At 35.9% G+C, this 21,756-nt stretch overlaps 2 protein-coding genes across 3 annotated transcripts in view; one reads left to right on the top strand and one right to left on the bottom strand.

Annotated features, from left to right (window-relative positions):
* fand (Pre-mRNA-splicing factor SYF1 fand) overlaps window positions 1-5,253 on the top strand; it is a 425,180-nt gene extending 419,927 nt beyond the window's left edge. For both annotated transcript variants that reach the window (XM_090399826.1, XM_090399816.1), the window contains 2 exons: window positions 4,771-4,883; window positions 4,967-5,253. In XM_090399826.1, coding sequence (XP_090255952.1) covers window positions 4,771-4,883; window positions 4,967-5,034 — 181 coding nt within the window. In that variant the 3' untranslated portion in view covers window positions 5,035-5,253. The remainder of the gene's footprint in view (window positions 1-4,770; window positions 4,884-4,966) is intronic.
* LOC150110585 (FIGNL1-interacting regulator of recombination and mitosis-like) overlaps window positions 5,049-21,756 on the bottom strand; it is a 390,780-nt gene continuing 374,072 nt past the window's right edge. The window contains exons 20-21 of the mRNA XM_090399827.1: window positions 16,905-17,078; window positions 5,049-5,192 (exon numbers count right to left, since the gene is read on the bottom strand). Of these exons, the coding sequence (XP_090255953.1) occupies window positions 5,049-5,192; window positions 16,905-17,078 (318 nt within the window). The remainder of the gene's footprint in view (window positions 5,193-16,904; window positions 17,079-21,756) is intronic.

The raw sequence follows: 21,756 nt of genomic DNA on the forward strand, positions 1-21,756 counted from the left end.
ATTTATGCCTTTTTCTTGGAACATTTATTTTGATTCTTTTTTTTTGTACAGAGTTTGGTAAGGTTTAGATTTATGGAGGTAAACGAATGGAAAATAGAGGTTCTTTGTTTGTGTGGGCATTTAGCTGATCAAGAGCTATTTCCTTCCTGATAGTGTCATCATATTGTAAAGTTGATGATCTGTGAAGTCTGCATTTTTGATTCCAATGTTCATAGGTTTTTAGGGAGATATGATCGCTTTGGTAGCTTCTGATATTATTTATGAATTTCATGGTGGCAAATTTTTGTCTGTCCTCCAGCAGGTCAAGCCCACATTCCTGTTGGGCTCTGATGTTTAGTGGATGAGACTGCACCAATGATAATCTTGGATGCTTTTGCTTGTATTTTGTCTAATTTTTCCTTTACTGATGAGGCCAAAGGTGACCAGATAGGTGCTGCATATTCCGTTATTGGCCTTATTAGTGTAGTGTAAGTAGTTTTGAGGATTTTTGGCTTTGGCCCCAGTTTGTTCCACAAAGCCTTTTCAGTATATTTAGTTTTTTTAGAGCTTTGTTGGAAGTGCTAGAGATGTGTTCTGCAAATTCCTGATCAAGCGTCATACCAAGGTATTTTGGATTTGCAACTTTTTCCATTAGTTTGTTGTTGATCATGACGTTGGGATTGTAGGAATGTCTACTTTTCCTGTCTGTACTAAAGGTGCTTAGTTTTGTTTTGTCTAGGTTGATTTTTCAGTTTAAGTTCATCTGATCATTTTTCTAATCCTCTCATGGATTTGTTTACAATTTCCTCTGATTCTTTGATTTTAGCACTAGTGTGCCAGATGGCTATATCATCTACATAGCAAGCTACTTTTGTGTCTTCTGTAAGGTAGGGATGAATGTTATTGACATATAAAACGAATAATAACGGACTGAGTACTGAGCCCTGGGTAACACCAGGCCAGGTTCTCTGCTCTCTTGATATTGCTGCATTGATTCTAACCTTGATCTTTCTTCCTCTAATGAAATCAGCAATCCAGATTAAAGCGTTTCCTCTAATTCCAATATCATGTACTGTTTATATTAATTTTTGGATCCAAACACGATCGAAAGCAGCAGTCATATCAAGAAATATGGCAGTTGTCTTTTTTGTTTTTTACAGTTTACTTTCTACAGATATTTCCAAAGATGCCATTTGTTGGAACTCACAATGGTAATGTTCTCCACTCCTTACTACCTTCAGCTCAACAGATGTAAACAACTTTAAATCCAGCCATAGAAAACACATTAATAAGATGGTTCTTTTGTCTGCCACAATTTTGAACGAATTCTTTCACGATTGACAAATATAAGAAAATCTACAATTGCTATTTTGTTTTTATTGCAAGAGAAACATTAATGCAAAACGATTACATAATGGGCCTTTTGCATTTAGGTCACCAAGTATGATGGTTGTATCAGTTGGAGCTTCGTTTAGCTTTTCACTGATGTCTGTATCAATATTTGTATTATCAGGGTGGTAGACATTTGTGACTGAAATAGAATGGTTTGGTAGGTGTATTTCAACAGCTTGAGCTTCCGTCGAACTATTATTATTTAAATATTGATTTTGAATTTGATTTCGGGGTCTTCAAAAGAATAGAAAACCTGCTCTTTCCTCTCTATCTTTCCTATGAACTGCGTAACCTTTGATGCTGAAGTTTAGATTTTTGTCTGGATCTGTTGCTTGTGAATTAGAAGTAAATATAACAATATTCGTTAATACAATATCTAGGCATCTCTTCATAGTAATGGATATGGCTACATACACATATCACATCCATGGCTCACATGGTCTTGTAACTGTCATAGAAAAATATTAACAGTACAGCGGGCTCTACTGAAGAACGCAGCAACCTGTAACATTACACTGATGCAATGCCACCTTTGCAGTAACTCAGTTTGAGAGATTTCTGCCCTGCTGCAGCTTCCTTGATCAACTGTAAGTGATGCTATTGTGAAGTGGAAATACCTAGGAGCAATAACGGCGCAATCATGATTTGATAGGTCACTGAATCACATAGCATGAAAAAATCATCTATCTTCAGTTGAAATACTTGCTAATTAGTTCCGAAATGTTGGGAACTTAAGAATATGGATTTTCTTGGCTATGTTCTCTCCCACAAATCCAACATCTGCAAGTTTGATGCCAGGCATCAGGTAGTATAAAGCTTGCTGCTATTGGACTCTGGCTGGAGTAATGCATTCTCTGGAGACATGAATCATGTTTCACCATCTGGCAGCTGATGGAAGAGGTTTGGTAGAATCCAGAACACTACCCACCCAAATGTGTTGTGCCAACTGTGAAGTTTGATGGAGAAGGCAATCATAGGCTGGGTCCTTCTAGTCCCAGTGATGAGGAATCTTAACACTGCATCCTATAATAACATTCGAGACAATTCTCTGCTTCTTTATGGCAAGAGTTTGGTGAAGACTGTTTCTTGTATTATCAACATGACAATGTCCCATCCACATGAATGGCTGTTTGATGAGATGAGTGTTGGAAAACATGAGCACCCTGCAGAGAGCCCTAATCTCAACCCCACTGAACTGACTGGGGTGAATTGGAATGTCGAGTGCAATGAAAGCCTCACTGACCAACCTCATTAATGCTTTTATGGATAAATGGAAGAGAATTACTGCAGTAATATACCAAAATGTAATAGAAAAAGATTGAAGACTGCAATAACAACTACTGAAAAAGATTAAAGACTACTATAGCCGAAATCTATATTAATACCTTTCATATTAGAATGAAAGTTTGGATGAGCAGGCATCCAGATATTTTTGATCATATAACATATATTTAATTTGTGTATGATGATGACCTTAAGGTGCACAGAAAAACAAACATATAAAGTGATTAAGCAATATGGCAGATTTTAATTAATGAAACAGGCTAGAAAGAAACAGGAATTCATATAATGGTGGAATCGATGTATTTTTTAGAATCAGAAGTTGTAAAGAACCTATCTCTTGGGTGAGTACTTTTCCTCAAGTTAAAGAGTGACAGCGCAATATATTAATGCAAGACATAACAGGAGGTGGAGGGGGGGGGGTCACCTCATGCTAGTTAGTTGAGAAATGTTTTGAATATCAGAGTACATTTTCAGGGGAACGAATTAGGATGAACTGGCAATTTGCTAGTTCATACAATTAGGTTAGATTAGCCAACCAAATTGTATTATATATTGGCTTCAAACCTAAAGAAAACGATGGTACAACAAGATGAAATGACCTACCAACTTCAGCATCACCCATTTAAACAAAACTCCTGTTCGTGAAACCAAGCTGGCATACAGATGAAAAGTCAGCTTTCAGAATATAACTGACGTTATGTGTTACTGAAACAAAGAAGGCAATGGACAATGAGACTTATCTCTGCTGCGGTTCTGACAGAAAGTTCAGTGGAGGAATTTTATGAGTCATTGGAGAAGGCTGTTGACAAAGAAAAAGTTGTCATTTATTGGAGCAGAAAATAAATACAAGACATAGAAATGTTTTAGGTGCAGAGAGAATACACAAAAAATAAGAAAAATCTTATTGACTTCATTATTATACAAGAATATACTGGGCATCTGATATAGAAATGATCACTTCCAAAACCAGCTATTGTATTAAAAAGTAAAAAAAAAAAAAAAAAAATAGTTTGAGAACAGAAACCAATCTTTTGAGATTCAATGGAAAGCCCTGAAGAAAACATTGATTAATTCAGCCAGAGAGGCATGTGGTGGGTCTGCAAGGATAGAAAAATCAGAACTGCATGGTGGACACAAGGAAGTTAGAGGCAGTGAAGGATAAGAAGAAAGTATATCAAAAGTTCCTAGCAAATAAGTCAGCTTGTGCTCTTAGAGAATACAGAGACAATTGGAAGAAAGCTAAACATTAAGTTTAAAAATAATGACAGATGAGCAGATTTCCAGTTGGAAAAAATGAGAATTAAACTTGAGTCTCACTGGCATGAATTGAAAAAAACATTGATTTAGCTACAGAGAAACTTATGAAAAAGAAGAAAAAATATTGCTGAGAATACAGAGAAAAACGTGAGAAAGGCAAGCATGTGTAATCATGGGAAGACTTTAATAAGGATACAAAAGATGAATACCAGTGGCAAAATGTTCTGAAGACTATAGAAAAAAGCTATGAAGAAAGAGCAGAATCAAAGATCAGAAAGTGATTTAGGATTTTTTTTTTCCCCTCTTCTAACATATATTGCTGGCCTAATATTTCAACATAGTGTACAGTTTGAATGACTTATTCTTAAGCAGCCGATCTAAGCGAAGGTTTTGAGAGTACTGGCTTAAACAGGTATTAACTGAAGTATTATTATCCATACTACTTTTACAAGTTCATTTGATATTGACAAGATTTAAACATCTTTTGCAGGTATGTATATGTGCAAAATCCAGTGAAAATAGTTAAAATGAAAAATTGGAATAAATTTATTTCCATCCTTTTGTAGTGATTCTAGAAATATGGCTATTTATATACATACATTGTTATTACTTATATAATTTATAAATTAAAGCACCTGTGCTCACCCAACACACCAGCTCTCTCTTTTTTTTTTTAAATCAAAAAGCTTAGGAAGTTGAATGTGTTATTAACTCATTTACAATACTGATCCCTACAGTGATGGGATAAGCACAAGGTGTCTCACAGCTGGTTTATAACTGCATTTAAACTACAGCAAGAAAATTGCATTTCTGCAATTATAAAACATTTTATTTTGTTTCTTTTCAAAATTAAAATAGAGGTAGCACAACACAGAGTGAAGATCAACTTGCTGAATTGACCAAGGCATCCAATCCGGAAGAAATCAACATTGATGATGACTATGACTCTGATGACAATGAAAAAATAGAAGGTAAGATATTTAGTCCCTTTCCTATGGAAATGTATTTTTCTGATTTTTTGAAATGGATGCTAATTTTCCTATGTCACTAATAGAGGTGCATTTGGAGCAGAGGCTAGTACCCACAGAGGTTTTTGGTTGCTTGAGAAAGGAAGACGATTGAGACCTATCTTTCGATCAGGACAAAGATGATTTTCCTAGTTCTGCTAATCTTGAGGATAGAGACTTCAGTTGAAGAACTACTGCAGGATAATTTTTGATCTGTTCAATATTTTCTAACTGCTGCACACTTGTAGCAATCTGAAGAATTGCATTTTGAATCTGAAAGATATGTATTAAATAAACAGTAATTCAGAATAAAGATTTTAATTGAAAAATTAACATGAAAGGATTTTTTGTTAATACCACCTACAGCAGATTATACAGACTTATCATGTATTACTGGCATGGGATAAATTATGTTGGAAGTTTATTTTCCACTTGGTTAGACTATAATCCTTTACCCAAGTGTAGGCAAACAAAGTTTGCGCCTGAAGTATTTCAGGACTGAGGCAACTCGTAGCAAAGATGGACCAAGCTCTCATCACTCCTTGTCTCAGTATCTCCCATAATGTAAAGCACATCTCCTTGCAGACATGTATAATGCTATACATTAAGGGAAGAGCCACTACCCATACTGGTTTCGACCGTTTATTGAGGTCTCGTCAGTGGGAGGCAGACCCAGAAGTAGTGATACTGAGGCAGAAGCAATGGAGAGGTCATATTTACTTATATGAGTTGCCAGAAGGTGTATCATCCTATTATTAATTTACTCTGGATTTAGATGTTGGAAGTTTATTTTCCACTTGGTTAGACTATAATAAATTTAGTTTAATCCTTTATCCAAGTGTAGCCTGAACTACTTCAGGTGCAAACTTTGTTTGCCTACACTTGGGTAAAGGATTAAATTAAATTTATTATAGGGTTTAAATTACTCAAACCACACTGATCCTGAAGGTTTTTCAAAAAGCCATTTCAGAGCAGGAAGTTAATGACCTTCTGCTTGGAGAGTGATATGCTATCTGCTCAGCTACTGGTTCCAGAGTATGAGTCCTTACTCGTAAAAGCAGTAAAACTAGCATGTCTTATTTTTTAAAACCCTAAAACATAAAGGGAAAAAATTCTTTTCAAATAAATATAAAATAAAGAAAATTCAGATGGCTGAAATGCATCTTCAATGGTTGCTGCTATCAGAGAACTATACTAAAGCTGAAACAGAATTCTTACTTTTGTTAGATTACATTATAGCTAAAGGAAATTTGAGTACAGCAATTATTCTTCTGAGTTCACTGTATACGCAACTATTTTTGATGTGAACATCAGAAATCACCGATAACAAATGGAGAATATTTTGTATTAGTGTAGTTACCCAAGTGTAGCAACCATTGTTTGCCTACACTTGGGTAAAGGATTAAATTAAATTTATTATAGGGTTTAAATTACTCAAACCACACTGATCCTGAAGGTTTTTCAAAAAGCCATTTCAGAGCAGGAAGTTAATGACCTTCTGCTTGGAGAGTGATATGCTATCTGCTCAGCTACTGGTTCCAGAGTATGAGTCCTTACTCGTAAAAGCAGTAAAACTAGCATGTCTTATTTTTTAAAACCCTAGAACATAAAGGGAAAAAATTCTTTTCAAATAAATATAAAATAAAGAAAATTCAGATGGCTGAAATGCATCTTCAATGGTTGCTGCTATCAGAGAACTATACTAAAGCTGAAACAGAATTCTTACTTTTGTTAGATTACATTATAGCTAAAGGAAATTTGAGTACAGCAATTATTCTTCTGAGTTCACTGTATACGCAACTATTTTTGATGTGAACATCAGAAATCACCGATAACAAATGGAGAATATTTTGTATTAGTGTAGTTAAGTACTACCAATATCCATTCCTGATGGATAATATTTGGACTTTACCAGTCCAAGTAGTGGCTTGTTTGCTAAAACTGTAAACAGGGTAGCATAAACATCCTGATTACATTCTTAACTTATTTGTCACAATTGACTAGAACAGCTATTAACTTTAATGCTATCTATTCTTATTCAGTAATCTGAATAAGAATAGATATCTGAATTTTAATAAGGGAAGGAGTTTTTTTTTTTTTTTTTACTTTCTTGCTAAGCAATGTGCATGCATTCCTGTGACTTGCTCTCTCCATTCTAAGTGGTTAACTCTGAACTTCAAAAGAATAAGATAACCTCCAGATCCACAGCTTATCTTCTAAATTAAAGCATTAAGAAATTTGATTCTTCAAATGTTTTTATAACCAAAAAGAAAATCTTTCATTTACAATAAACATAAAATTGCCATCACTCTTTTTGCATAAGAACCTCCACAAGTCAATCGGTATAGAAGAAGTCCTTTAGTTGGAAAGACCTGGGTTTGATTCCCATCTCTAAAGTGAGGAAGCTTTATCTGGTCTCTTTCGACTAAAGGTAAGTTAGCCAGTCTCATATCGAGGTAGAGGGTTTTTTCACCCTGAAACTCGGGTTTTTTGTCACTCGGTAAAGCAAACCGACCTTATGACCATGCACACACAGATCTACACTCATAAAATATACTTAATCCCTCATTAGGGGAGGAAAGGGGAATCCCCATAAAAAATATCAATTGCATAAACCAACAATCATCATCCGATGTAAACAAACCTGAAATTTTATTCCTTTGGATTCATACAGAAAGAAAGTTAATACGTAAATTGCTCCTGCTTCTAGAAATGGCATAAATCAGTCATAAATCATAATCATAAATTAAATGACAAATTACTCGATAACCACAGTAACTTTAATGATATGCAGATATTTCATAGTGAAAATAACAGTACATCATTAGTGTGTAGAAACAAGCAAATCAAAGAACAAGAATACAAGGTATATGCAGCAATCGGTTTACCAATTAAAAACGACTGCTGCAAACTAGAAATTTAATATTTAATTATTTTTGATGTTTACATAAAATGAGAATCTCGCAAACTTTTAGGAGCCGGAAAGAGAGAGAATGAATCTTTCCGATTCAGGTTAGGCCAACATAAAAGTTGTGAAGCCCTTTTACATCAGCCTAACCTGAATTGGAACGGTTATCTCTCTTCCCCAAAGTTTGGGAGATTCTCATTTTATGAAATCATAAAACTATGTTTGGATATTATCTATTAATATTAAATTTCTAGTTCGCAGCAACCATTTTAATTGGTAAATTGATTGTTGCATGTACCTTGTATTCCTGTTCTTTGATTTGCTTATTTCTACACACTGATGAGGTACTGTTATTTTCAGTACGAAATAGCTGTAAAGTTAATTACTGTGGTTATTGTGTAATTTGTTGTTTATAGTTATGCTACAGATACCTTTAAAGATCATTCTTCTTTCATATTAAATCATAGAACACTGAAGAAAACATATCATGTCTTCATCCAAAATACTTCAACTTGTTCACTTTCTATATGAAAGTCAGAACAAACTCCACTGAATAAACTACTAAAACCATATCAAAAGTTTTAACACTCCAGAACAAATGTACTTTAACTAAAAATCAACAGTTTCAAATCACTTTTCACATACTAAGTAAAGCAAACTTTACTGGATAACAAAGTTTCCTTCAGCTTTCACTAAATAAAAAAACTCTGTAGTTTAATGAATTTATTTGCTTTACAGCACCAGTTAAACTACTTATTGAGTGTGAGTTTGTAAGAAATATAACATAGATAAAGCAAATATTATTCCCTGCTAAATCTTACCTATACTTTATCTCAGTCGTGGCTTAAACTTATCAATTAGAATATCATAAATACTTTTCCCCCTATTAGTCAGATATGTGCAGGTTTTTATTTTTTATTCAAATAGGATTGACAGACCAGTCTCAGTGTATGGTTCACAAATCAATTTATTTAAACATTGAAATCTATATACACTGCTCAATTTCAAGTAATTCTATCTTATAATCTAAGCATAACTTCTGGTATTCTTACTCATTAAACAATGAACTTGTCAAGTGTAAGTTTGATGTACAATAACTTACGTTTTCTACATACAAAATTAAGCTTACTCTTAGAATAGGTACTTATTTATTTACATCAATAATATTTAAGCTAATACAATTGACTGTGGACCAATGCAAAGAGTGCGATTTATCTGGAAGTACTTACAATGAATTACATATCATATAGTCATTACAATCTTTCTTTCTTCAGATTGCACGCTCTTTGTCTTCTGTCATCAATATCCTTTTTCCTCCGTAGTCTCTTAACCAGCAGTGTGGTGGCATCAGCTGTTTGACGAGTGCTATCTCCGATGGAATTCTTCATACCCTCTTTCCGATGACTGCCAGTGGACCCAGTAAAGAGACCATGAAAACGCTAAGATGCCCTTCTTCGAGAGCTTATATACATCCAGGACTCTGCATAGTATGCATACATGGTACATGATAATACAATGGTGCCTCGCAATTCGATACTAATCCATCATCGAACTAATTTCAAATTGCAGGACAATATTTCCCATACAAGTCTACGAAAAATAGATTAATTCATTGTCGGACCCCTATCCCACTTCCCCTAATGGGGGAGTGGGAGAGAAATACACCATATTATTTACTTTAATTTATATTTTACTATGGTATAACACACTAAATTACAAAATACACTATTGTATACACAATATGTACAATCTGTTGAGCCTTAGATGTTGGAAGGGAGTCGTCTTTATCCTGTTCTACCTCTTCTCATCTCCTCTTTGCTTGAACAGGGATGAGGAACTGATCAAGGGTGGACTGTCTCTCCCTCTTTTTCATGATGATATTGTTGAACATGTCTGTCATTCTACTCATATCAGTAGTGCTGGGGTGCCAAACAAACAGACTGCACCTTCTACCAATGGTAGAAGGTGCAGTCTCTGGCTGAAGACTCTAGGACATCTCTCTTTCCAATGACTGGCGGTGGACCCAGTAAAGAGACTATGAAAACACTAAGATGCCTGATGGGGGGAAGTGAAAGAGGAATCTGAAATTCCTCTTTCTCTCTCTCCTTTGAGTTCTTCCATGATCAGTTCATCATCGTGATCCTCCGCCATCGAAATGATCTCTCGCATGGCTGCAGCTGCTTGGTCTGCACTGTTGTCATCCTAAGAAAAATCAAGAACGAGTTTCTTCCACGGTGCACGAAGGTTTCTCCATGTCACTCCAATAAAGAAAATGGTGTGGAGAATGTTGAACTCAGTCTTCCAGAAGTCCTCCAGTGTTTTGTCAGAAGAGTGAGTCACGTCGAAAAGCCGCGATGTAAAGTTTTTTAAAGCACGCAATCACTTCTTGATCCATGGGTTGGATCAGTGACGTCGTGTTTGGAGGCAAGAAATGGACTTTGACGAAGTCAATTTCAAGAATGTCCTAAGTTTTAAAGCTGAGCACTAGCATTGTCAAGGATCAGCAGTGCTTTCAAAGGCAAATTGTTGTCAGTGAGGAAATTCTTCATGCTCGGGGCAAGCACCTCAAAAATCCAATCTTTGAAAACTTGCTGGTCTACCCAGGTTTTTGCATTGGATTTCCACATCACTGGCAGTCTGGACTTAATGATTTTCTTCTCAAAGCAACGAGGATTTTCTGAGTGATAGATCAAAAGTGGCTTTAGTTTAAAGTCTCCGCTTGCATTTGCTGTCAATAACAAAGTAAGCCTATCTTTCATAGGCTTACCTTGCTATGTCGTGGGAGCTTCACTTCTTCTTGTGTGATGTAAGTTCAATTTGGAGCGCTTCCAAAATAACCCAGTTTCATCCCCATTAAAAATTTGCTGTAGCAGGTAGCCTTCCTTCCTGATTAAATCTTCAAATTTTTTCACAAAATTTTCTGCAGCCTCTTTATCTGCACTATCAGCTTTCCCCTGTCTAAGAACACTATGGATGCCTGTTCTACCTTGGAATCTGTGAAACCAGCCTCGACTTGCTTTGAATTCCTCAGTTTGATCTGAGGTACATCCTGGAGTTTTCTTCTGCAATTCTTCAAAAATTCACCTAGCCTTCTCACAGATCATTGCCTGAGTTACTGGATCTCCCTTCATCTATCTGTCTCTAATCCAGGTGATAAGCAGCTTTTCCATCCCTTCATTGATTGCAGATCTATTGTCAGAAATCTTCATTGCACCAGCAGACACCCTAGCACCCATAATCTTCTCTCTCTCTGATGCCAAAAAGTTGACCTAGGAATGCCATACTCTTGAGCTACATCTGTAATTGTTCTACCTTTCTGCAATTCATCTACAATTTCTTTCTTCTTCTCTATGCTCAACCAAGTGTACTTCTTTCCTGAATTATTCCTCTGTTCACTTCTCTTTGGACCAATTCTTAAATTTCACTCAAAAATAATAACTGTGGCTGCACAAAATTTTTACTTTCTGAAAAATGCAGAATAGAAAATTAGCACAAACAACATGAGTAAACACCAATGCAGCCCAACAAAAAATCACATCGCACAATTCCATGCACGAGCCTGCGAAATTCAACTGTTGAATTGCAAAGCACCACTGTACCATATATATGGAAATGTGCTAACATCATACATTTAATTAAACATAGTTTAGTAACAAATTATTGCATACAAAGGATTTTTGGTGGGCTTACAAGCAATGACAATTCTATATAATATATATATATGTAGAGAGAGAGAGAGAGAGAGTTTTTTTACCTTGGGTATACTGTACATTAAAGATACCAAACAATATTATAAACTTGGTTTTAATCCTATACAAAAAGACAGAAATCCTAAGCAAACAGACAAGTAAGTCAAGTTTGTGCCTGAAGTTGGGAAATATGATTAAAACCAAGTTTATAAAATTGCTTGGTATCTTTAACGTATATTATACCCAAGATAAAAAACTTTCTACATCTTTCTCTCATCCTGAGATTTTTATTCAATAAGGTCAAAGCACCTTGTGATAACTTGTATAGGTAAAATTTATAAGTTCTGCATTACTTCAACCTTGGCATCTCAAGATCTTGCTCCCTGAGATGCCAAGGTCGAAACCAGTCTGGGTAGTGGCCCTTCCCTTAATGAAAGCATCATACATGTCCACAAGGAGATGTGCTTTGCATTAGGGGAGATACTAAGGATAGTGATCAGAACTTACTCCACCTTTACGAGTTGCCTCAGACCTGAAACTACTTCAGGCGCAAACTTGATTTACCTGTCTGTTTGCTTACTTAGGAAATAGGATTAAAACCAAGTTTATAAAATTGCTTGGTATCTTTAACATACATATACACACACACATGGATTAATGGCTAAAAAACACTTCTCTCTTTTACGAGGGTGGTCCGAAAAGTTCTTGGCCTCGACCGTAGATGGCAACACTATCAGCACGATTTTTTTTCTAAGTTGGTACATCTGTCATAAGCAGCCATGTGAAATTGCATGTCATTCTATCCATTGAAAATCATGCAGTTATAAAATTCTTTGTAAAAGAATGTTCTTTTGGTGTTAAGCCAAAAGAAATTCATTCGAAGTTCATAAAACCTTATGGGCACTCTTCCTTCATTTTCAACAATTAAGAGATCGGCTGCCTAGTTTAAACGTGGTAGTACCAGCCTTCAAGATGATGCACGTGAAGGAATCCAAAAAGTGTAACAAAACCAGAAATCATTGATCAAGTGTACAATATGGTATTGGATGACTGGTGAGTCAAAGTGCATTAAATTGCTGAGACTATAGGCATTTCAAAAGAGCATGAAGAATTACAAGTGAAAAAGCTTTGCACAAGATGGGTGCCAGGTATTGGATGACTGGTGAATCAAGGTGCGTGAAATTGCTGAGCCTATAGGCATTTCAAAAGAACATGTAAGATATATTTTCCATGAAGAATTACAAATGAAAAAGCTTTGCGCAAGATTGGTGCATGGCTTTTTGATCTGACAGCAGATCAAAAATGCACTTGCATGAAAATCTCTGAACAGTGCTTTTAAGCGTTTTAACAAGAATAAAACTGATTGTGTGCATCAATTTATTACTATGGGTGAGATCTGGATTCACCATTACACACCAGAATCCAAACAGTGGACAGAAGCCGATCGGTTCCATCAGCAGGAAAAGTCATGGCATCGGTGTTTTGGGATGCTAAAGGCATTTTGTTCATTAATTAACCTGGGGTAAAACAATAACTGGGGAATATTATTCTGATCTTTTAACCAGACTAGACAAAAAAAATGTGAGAAAAAGCCCAGTTTGCAGGGGAAAAAATCATCTTTCATAAGGACAATGCACCTGCCCACAAAGGTGTTTTGGCAATGGGAAAATGAAGAGATCTGCACTATGAATTGTTGGAATACCCATCCTATTCCCCAGATTTGGCTTCCTCTGACTGAATTTTCCAAAACTAAAACTCTTCCTCGCTAATCAGAATTTTTCTTAGAATCAATGGAGATTCAGCCAGAGAGGAATGTGGTGAGGTTGTCTGCAAGGATAGAAAAATCAGAACTCCGTAGTGGACAAGGAAGGTTAAAGAGGCAGTGAAAGAAAAGAAGAAAGCATATCAGAAGTTCTGGCAAATAAGTCAGCTTGTCTCTTAGAGAATACAAAGACAAATGTAAGAAAGCTAAATGTGTAAAACTAGTTAAACAAAAGTCATGGGAGGACTTTGGTAAGAACATAGAAAATAAATATCAAGAAGGTGGAAAGATAATCTGGAAGATATTTTGTTGAAGAAGCTCAGAAATGGAGGAAAGAGTGCTGTAAAAGGAATTAGAGATGATAAAGGTAACATGAAAACTGGAGAAAAAGATATCTTTGATGTATGGAGTATTACTTTGAAAAATTGCTAAATGAAACAATCATTCAAAATGACAGCACAGGGGTAAAAAAACACTGACCAGGCATGCAATCAGGATTACATATCCATACTTGAAATAGAAAAAGCCATCAAAAGCCTGAAATATGGAAAGGCAGCTGGAGTAGATGATTTTCAACCAGAAATGCTCAAGTATGGAGGTTAAAAAGTTTTACAGTGGCTGCACTGCATAATTCAGAAGGCCTGGACAGAGGGACAAATTCCAGATGATTGGAGTAGAGCTCTCATAGTATAAATATATAACATGGGAGTCCCAGAAATAATACACATATAAAAAGAGAAATAAAACTGAATGGGAGAATTACAGCGATATTTCTCTACTGAGTGTTCCAGGTAAGATTTATGCCAGTATACTTGAGAAATGGTTGAGAAGGATTGTGGAAAAGAAGCTTGGTGAAGAACAAGCTGGATTCAGGCCAAATAGAGGCTGTCAGGATCAGATTTTCACTTGACGACAAATAGTTGAGCAATCATGGGAATATTTTGTAAATTTGGAAAATGCATATGAAAAGGTGCCAAGAGAAGCTATTCAAAATGCCACAGTTATATGGTGTCAATGGGGCATTGTATCAAACAATGCTTAGTCTTTATTTGAGTTGTAAGTCAGCAGTTAGAATTGAAGGAAGAACAGGAAGATGGTTTCATGTTAAATCTGATGTCAGACAAGGATCATTTTATGAAGGAAAGTGGTATTAAACCCGATATCAAAATTGGAGATGTTAATGTCAGCTTTATGAGGATGATGTTATTCTTCTAATTAAATCTGCTATAAGTCTGCAAGATTCCCTGACTAAATTGAATAACTGTTGTAATGGATATGGTATGAAAGTTAGCAATAACAGGAAGAGGCAGTGAAAATGTCAACTATATTGTGAATGCAGAACCTATAGTACAAGTAAAACATTTCAGCTACTTAGACACTATTTTTAGTGAAGATGGAAAATTAAATATGGAAATAGATAACATAATCAACAAAGCTGATAAGTAGGAAGTCAACTGAAGAAATTTACATGGAATAAGAGAGAAATGAGTGAAAACACTAAATTAGCTGTATACAAGACACTGTTCAAACCAATTTTAACTTAACGATCTGAGAGATCCATAAGTTAAAATTATGGATCTGAGGGTTAGAATCCAGATATCAGAGTCCTGAGAAAGATTAGGGGCATGAACAAATGGCATCTATGGCAACATCATAATAAAAACGAGGATATTAGGAAAGAACTTGATATGGTTAGCATCCAGAAATTTGTTAGCAGAGCTAATCTCAGGTGCTCCCTTAAACAGAATGGGACAGGAAGGATTAGTAAAACAGGTGTTCTCTGAAGATAGAAACATAAGATCTGACAATGTTGGAGTCTTGATAGGTAACAGACTGATTCAGAGGAAAATTGTAGATAGGAAGTTAGTAATGATGTAAATTTTTCATTTAGTACTATCATATCCTGTTCACCCCTTGAGGGTAGATGTCAGGAATTTGATGATAAACCTCCTACAGATAATATGTCTCTCTCTCTCTCTCTCATAGAATGTCAAGCAGTAAAAAAAAAGTAACAGAAAAATAATTCTTATAGATAAAGATAAGTCGTGTCATTCTGGATACCAAGGAATATAATAAAATGTGGCAATTATTACAAACAGATACTTATTCTATTCTTGACAGAGATCCAACCTGTGAACTTCATATCTGTACCAAGAACCTTCTGAGAACTTTCAAGAAATTTATGATTGTGTCTTCGTTCAGTTCATCCTTTGAGCCCACAATTATATGGCTTTCCAGAAATTCAAAAAATGGGTTTTGCTAGCACTGTTTTTTTTTTTTTTTTTTAAGTAAATATTAAGATTTCTGGTAATGCAATTAATATCTGCATTACAGGATTACTTTTGGTAGTATTATGACTGCCATTTTATAGTAGCTCAAATAAAGCATTTGCTGGTGGTGTAAAATTATTTCTGTATCATGGGATTATTTAATTCTCAGTCTTATGAATGAAAGGTTTTTTTTCTCTTATAATCAAATACAGAGGTTATAGTCTTTTCCTCACCTGAGATAATGGTTCCAATTCCTTCAAGGAATTGGTACCATTATCTCAGGTGAACCCATGGCTGTCCCCTCTATTTGTTTGTAGAATTTTCCCTGCCAACGAAATAGCCTGAGTTCATTGTGAACTGAAATAGGGCTGAAATTTAGCTTGGATTAGCTCTAAAGTTTCCTTGAGTGGGACATTTGTGGATAAGGAGAAGACATCAAAGCTGACCATTATGTCAGTATGGCTACCCTACCGGCTAATGGCTAACTCCCAAAAAAATCCAAAAAATACTTAAACCAGTTATCCACAACCCACCTCCCCCCCTTCACAAAAAAGATTACTCTAAATCCATCACCATCCCCTACATCCAAGGCACCTCAGAAAAAATCAACAAAATCCTAAAAAAAAACATGACTTAACCAGCTTTTATAGACCATATAGAAAATTGGAATCCCTTATTTGCTCCACTAAAGACCAACCACTTCCCCTAGACCTACCTGGTGTATACCAGGTCCCTTGCAGCTGTAAACTGTCTTACTTTGGTCAAACAGGCAGGACAGCGAATATCAGAATTTTGGAACACAAGGACTACATCCGGTTTCACAAATATAGCCACTCTGGTCTTGCAGACCATGCTCTGGATACACGCCACAGAAAACGGTGGAAGAAAGCTACAATAATACAACGTAGCAAGTTCAAATTCGAAAGACTATTCATAGAATCAGCCTCAGCCCTAAGAAACTCTCCAAACATCAACAAATTTGGTTGCATGAGACTGCCCCAAATTTGGGAGACTAACATCAGCAGACCTTCAGCCCAACGGCCAAGAACACCTACATAGCCCGCTAGGGGAGGCACCATCAGAACTTTTAGGAGAACAATAGCTTCATCACTTCATTCTCAGGTACTGTGTTGTAGTGCCTACGTGCACATGCCTTTTTTGTAAGTTCCTTTTGAAGATGGCAATGTGATGTTGCCAAAATAATGGAAATATTTATTAAAGTGTAATTTAATTTATATTCTTATGTACGTTGTCAATTCCTTAAGTGATTTAGTAATATATTACATAAATAAAATGAAGCTTTACTAAAGACGATGAATTGATTGCAAAAAATTATCAAAACTTCATGTAAAATACCTCATGAAGTATGTTTTCCTGAAGTGTGGTGCTACAGTTCTTTGATAATGACACTGTCTCATCTGTTGCATGATCATCAGTGATATTACTAAACCTTAAGGATAAGTGGTGCTGTTGTACTTTCAGGAGAGTGAAAATCTCATCATATTCCAAAATTCCAGGTGCAGGTGGAATCTAAAAGTTAAGAAAAAAAATAAATGAATAAATAACAATAAGAATAATACTTGAAGTTTAGCTTTAGCTTAAAAAATTGATGCTAAGATTTTAAAATCGAGTTGGCTCTGACTATATAATTATAGCAAACCCCCTAAAATAACAGCAAATTATCAATCCCAACTAAATGTCATTTTAAAACTCCTGCTGATATTTAATAGAGAAAACACACAAGTAATATTAGATTATAAGCCAGAATTTCACCTTGGTCACCAAGGCATCTTCATAGGCACAAAGCAAAAAATAATTAAGCAGGTGTGAGTGCATGCACGCACGCACGCACACACACACACACACACCAGCAGGATGGCAAACACAGGCTGATTTTAAAAGGCTGGCTCCTACAGCCTTGACTGATACTCTTTATGGGTGCAGTGGTGGAATCTTGCTGAAGCTCTTGCAGGGATGGTCTCCCAAATTTTTGGCACTGATATGCAGGCGGATTTCAAGAACAGTCTCTCTAATTTGTATCTGTTTATGCATAAGTTTATGCATTTTTTCCATAGGATCTGTATCAATGGCATGGTCTACCATCCGGGAATGGCTGTAGTGCAGATGATGGATATATGTTGTTCTATGCAGGTATTAGCTGTTCTTCTGGTTTGTCTGAAGTATTTAATTAAACTTGCAGGAACAATGGATACTGTAGGCACCAGAATGATCAAGATGGTGAAGTGAGCAGGTAAGGGTAAAACTAATTTTTGGTATGGCCTGAAAGAGGTATGTATGGTTATATCTTTTTAAAATGCATTGAATTTTTCTGAGGTGACCCAGATGCAGAGAATGACTATGTTTTTTTTTGGGGTGGGGGGCCTCTTAATTTTGCGAGAGGCAGAATCCATTGGCTAAAACTGTGTCACAAATGTCAGTGAATTTGGTGGAGAAGCTAGTGTGATCCATACAGATGGTTCTTGCTCTACTGGCTAAGGTTTTATTAACATCATTCTTCTGGGAGTGCTGGTGGTGGTGTGAAAGGTGATGGATGTACCATCCAGTGAGGGTAGGTCTTCTTGTAGGCAGAAAAGGATAAGGATTCATTGGGAAGGCAGCTAACTAGAATGTCAAGGAAGGGCAGGCAGTGATTATTTTCCTTTTCAATGGTGAAAGCAAGTTTACTACATAATTCCTATAAGTTGCAAATCATACAACATATGCACTTTCTGTGATTGCATGCAGTTCTCTTATCGTATTTTCCTGAATCTCCTTTATGGTTTGGAAACTACGTCCTTTCAAAGTGGTTTTAAGTTTGGGAAACATGAAAAGGTTTGATGGGGCTAAGTCCAGCGAATAGGATGGATGGACTGATTTCAACACGGTTCTCTTTCTAATCATCAGTCAACAAATGTGCCATGAATTTTGCACTGATCCTATGCTGATGCCCACTTCGATAGCAACTTCTTGGACAGTTAAATGACGAATTCCACGAACTCTCTCAACATAGTCGTTGTCTGTTGATGTGGAAGGTCATCCAGGCCTAGGATCTTCACCAACCAATGTTCTGTCCTTTTTAAAACACTCATAGCACTGTATTTAGCTCGTACAGTCCTCCCTGTATGCTTGGTTAAGCAATTGAAATGTCTCTGTAAAATTTTTACCAAGTTTGTAGCGAAATTTCACACACACACACATTGTTCTTCAAGCTCTTTCATGATCACTTTGTCAGTAATCCAATGAACAGCTTGTGCATCTTATTTGGCAAGTTCTGTCCAAAAGTAGAATGCACATGTTGTGACTCAAAAATGTTACTAAAGAAGCTTTTATTTCCTAATTGACTGTCCTGTGTAAACCAAGAAATTAATTACAAAGGCATGGTTTCCATACCATACGTTGACAACATATCAAGAAAAATAGCCCAGTTATTAAAATCAGTCATCAGAACCGCTTTCAAACCACTTAACATCTTACAAAAGTTTCTTCTGAAAACGATGTTTCTATTCTACAAACATTCTGAAAAAATCCTGCAAGAACAAGCCTCTTTGTTCTTGCAGAAAGGTATACATAAGTCAAACTTGAAGAAGTTTAAAAATCCATAAAAAACAAACAAACATGTAGGCGATGTTGAAAACAAGAGAGAAGGGGAAAAAAGCAGACTATCAGCACACATCACCACAGAATATCATGCGATATGTTGGCAATTTTCGTCCATGACTTAGTTAGAAGAGGATAATTTTCTCAGATTGTTCAAGTTGTCTTCTGAATCATTTGCTCATATAGTACATTAAATAGAAACCATGGCCTTGAACTTATGTAATATTCACAAACTCTCTTATGCCAGCAATCACATGCAAAGTTTACACTACAATGTATAGAATGTACGTGACGTGCCTAATCATACCCATAATTAAACTATCAATCCAGTGCTTTTCGATTCATAGAAATAATGGCTGTTGAAAACATTTCAATTTGTTGTTTTTCATCATCATCATCAAGTTCCTGCCATGTATCCTCAAGGGGTGTACAGGATATGACAGTACTACATGAAAAAATTACATCATTACTAACTTCCTATCTACAATTTTCCTCCAAATCAGTCTGTTACTTGTCAAGACTCCAACATTATCAGATCTTATATTTCTATCGTCTAAGGCACTTTGTACCGTATCAATCCACCTATATCTTGGTCTTCCTCTGGGTCGTTTTCCTGCCAACCTGGCAGAGAACACTTGTTTTGCTAATCTTTCCTCTCCCATTCTATTTAAGTGACCATACCACCTGAGATTAGCTCTGCTAACGCATTCCTGCATGCTGACAATGTCAAGTTTTTTCCTAATATCCTCATTTTTAATATGATATTGCCATTGATGTCATCTATTCATGCCACTAATCTTTCTCAGGACTCTCATATCTGCGGCCTCTAGTCTTTGGTCAAGTGTTTTACTTCTAACCCAGCTCTCAGATCCATAAGTTAAAACTGGTTTGAACACCTGTGTTGTATACAGCTAATTTAGTGTTCCGACTAATTTCTCTTTTATTCCATATGAATTTATTCAAATGACTTCCCACCATACCAACTTTGCTGATTCTGTTGTCTATTTCTATATTTAATTTACCATCTTCAGTAAAAAGCGTCCCTAAGTAGCTGAAATGTTTTACTTGTTCCACAGGTTCTCCATTCACAACACAGTTGACATTTTCAATGATTCTGCCTATTTTCATTGTCTTTGTCTTTTTATTGCTGACCTTCATACCATATCTATTACAACAGCTATTCAATTTAGTCAGAGAATCTTGCAGACTTGTAGCGGATTTATTTAGAAGTATAACATCATCCGCATAAAGCAAAGAGCTGACATTAACATTTCCAATTTTGATATCAGGTTTAATACCACTTTCCTTCATAATGTGATCCATATAGATAATGAATAACAGAGGGGATAATGTACATCCTTGTCTCACACCAGATTTAACATTAAACCATCTTCCTGTACTTCCTTCAATTCTAACTGCTGACTTACAACTCAAATAAAGACTAAGTATCGCTTGATATAATGTCCCATTGACACCATATAACTGCAGCGTATTGAATAGCTTCTCTCTTGGCACCTTGTCATATGCCTTTTCCAAATCGACAAAACTTAAATACAGATCTTTGTTATATTCCCATGCTTTCTCGACTATTTGTCGTAAAAAGTGAAGATCTGATCCTGACAGCCTCTATTTGGCCTAAATCCAGCTTGTTATTCAGCAAGCTTTTCTTCCACAATTCTTCTCAACTGTTTCTCAAGTATACTTGCATAGATCTTGCCAGTAACACTCAGTAGGGAAATACCTCTGTAATTCTCACATTCAGTTTTATTTCCCTTTTTATATATGGGTACTATGAGAGCTCTACTCCAATCATCGGGAATTCGTCCCTCTGTCCAGGCTTTCTGAACTATGCAGTGCAGCCACTGTAAGACTTTTATACCGCCATACTTCAGCATTTCTGGTCGAATATCATCTACTCTTGATGCCTTTCCACATTTCAAGCCTTTGATGGTTTTTTCTACTTCAAGTATGGATATGTATTCCTGACTGCATGCCTGGTCAGTGTCTTTTATCACTATGCTGTCATCACTGCTTGTTTCATTTAGCAGTTTTTCAAAGTAATTACTCCATACTTCAAGGATATCTTTTTCTCCCGTTTACATGTCACCTTTATCATCTCTAATTCCTTTTACAGCACTCTTTCCTCCATTCCTAAGCTTCTTCAACACCTCTAGAATATTTTGCCACCTTCTTGATATTTATTTTCTATATTCTTGCCAAAGTCCTCCCATGACTTTTTTTAGCTAGTTTTACACACTGTTTAGCTTTCTTACATTTGTCTCTGTATTCTGTAAGAGTAAAAGCTGACTTATTTGCCAGGAACTTTTGATATGCTTTCTTCTTTTCCTTCACTGCCTACCAGGGAGTTCTGATTTTTTTATCCTTGCACACAACCTCACCACATGCCTCTCTGGCAGAATCAATCAATGTTTTCTTCAGAGTTTGCCACTGAATCTCCAAGGTTTGATTCCTGTTCTCAAACTCTTTCATTTTCTTTTCAATAATCTTTCTGTATTTTAGTCTACAGTTCACATCTGAGAGCTGCTCAACTTTTATTCGCTTTAAAACTTTCTTACATATTATTCTTTTCAATATGAAATTCAATTTTATC

Source organism: Typopeltis vanoorti, chromosome 1, assembly GCF_054136105.1.
Source record: "Typopeltis vanoorti isolate ZY-2024b chromosome 1, IOZ_Tvanoo_1.0, whole genome shotgun sequence".
NCBI classification, from domain to species: domain Eukaryota; kingdom Metazoa; phylum Arthropoda; class Arachnida; order Uropygi; family Thelyphonidae; genus Typopeltis; species Typopeltis vanoorti.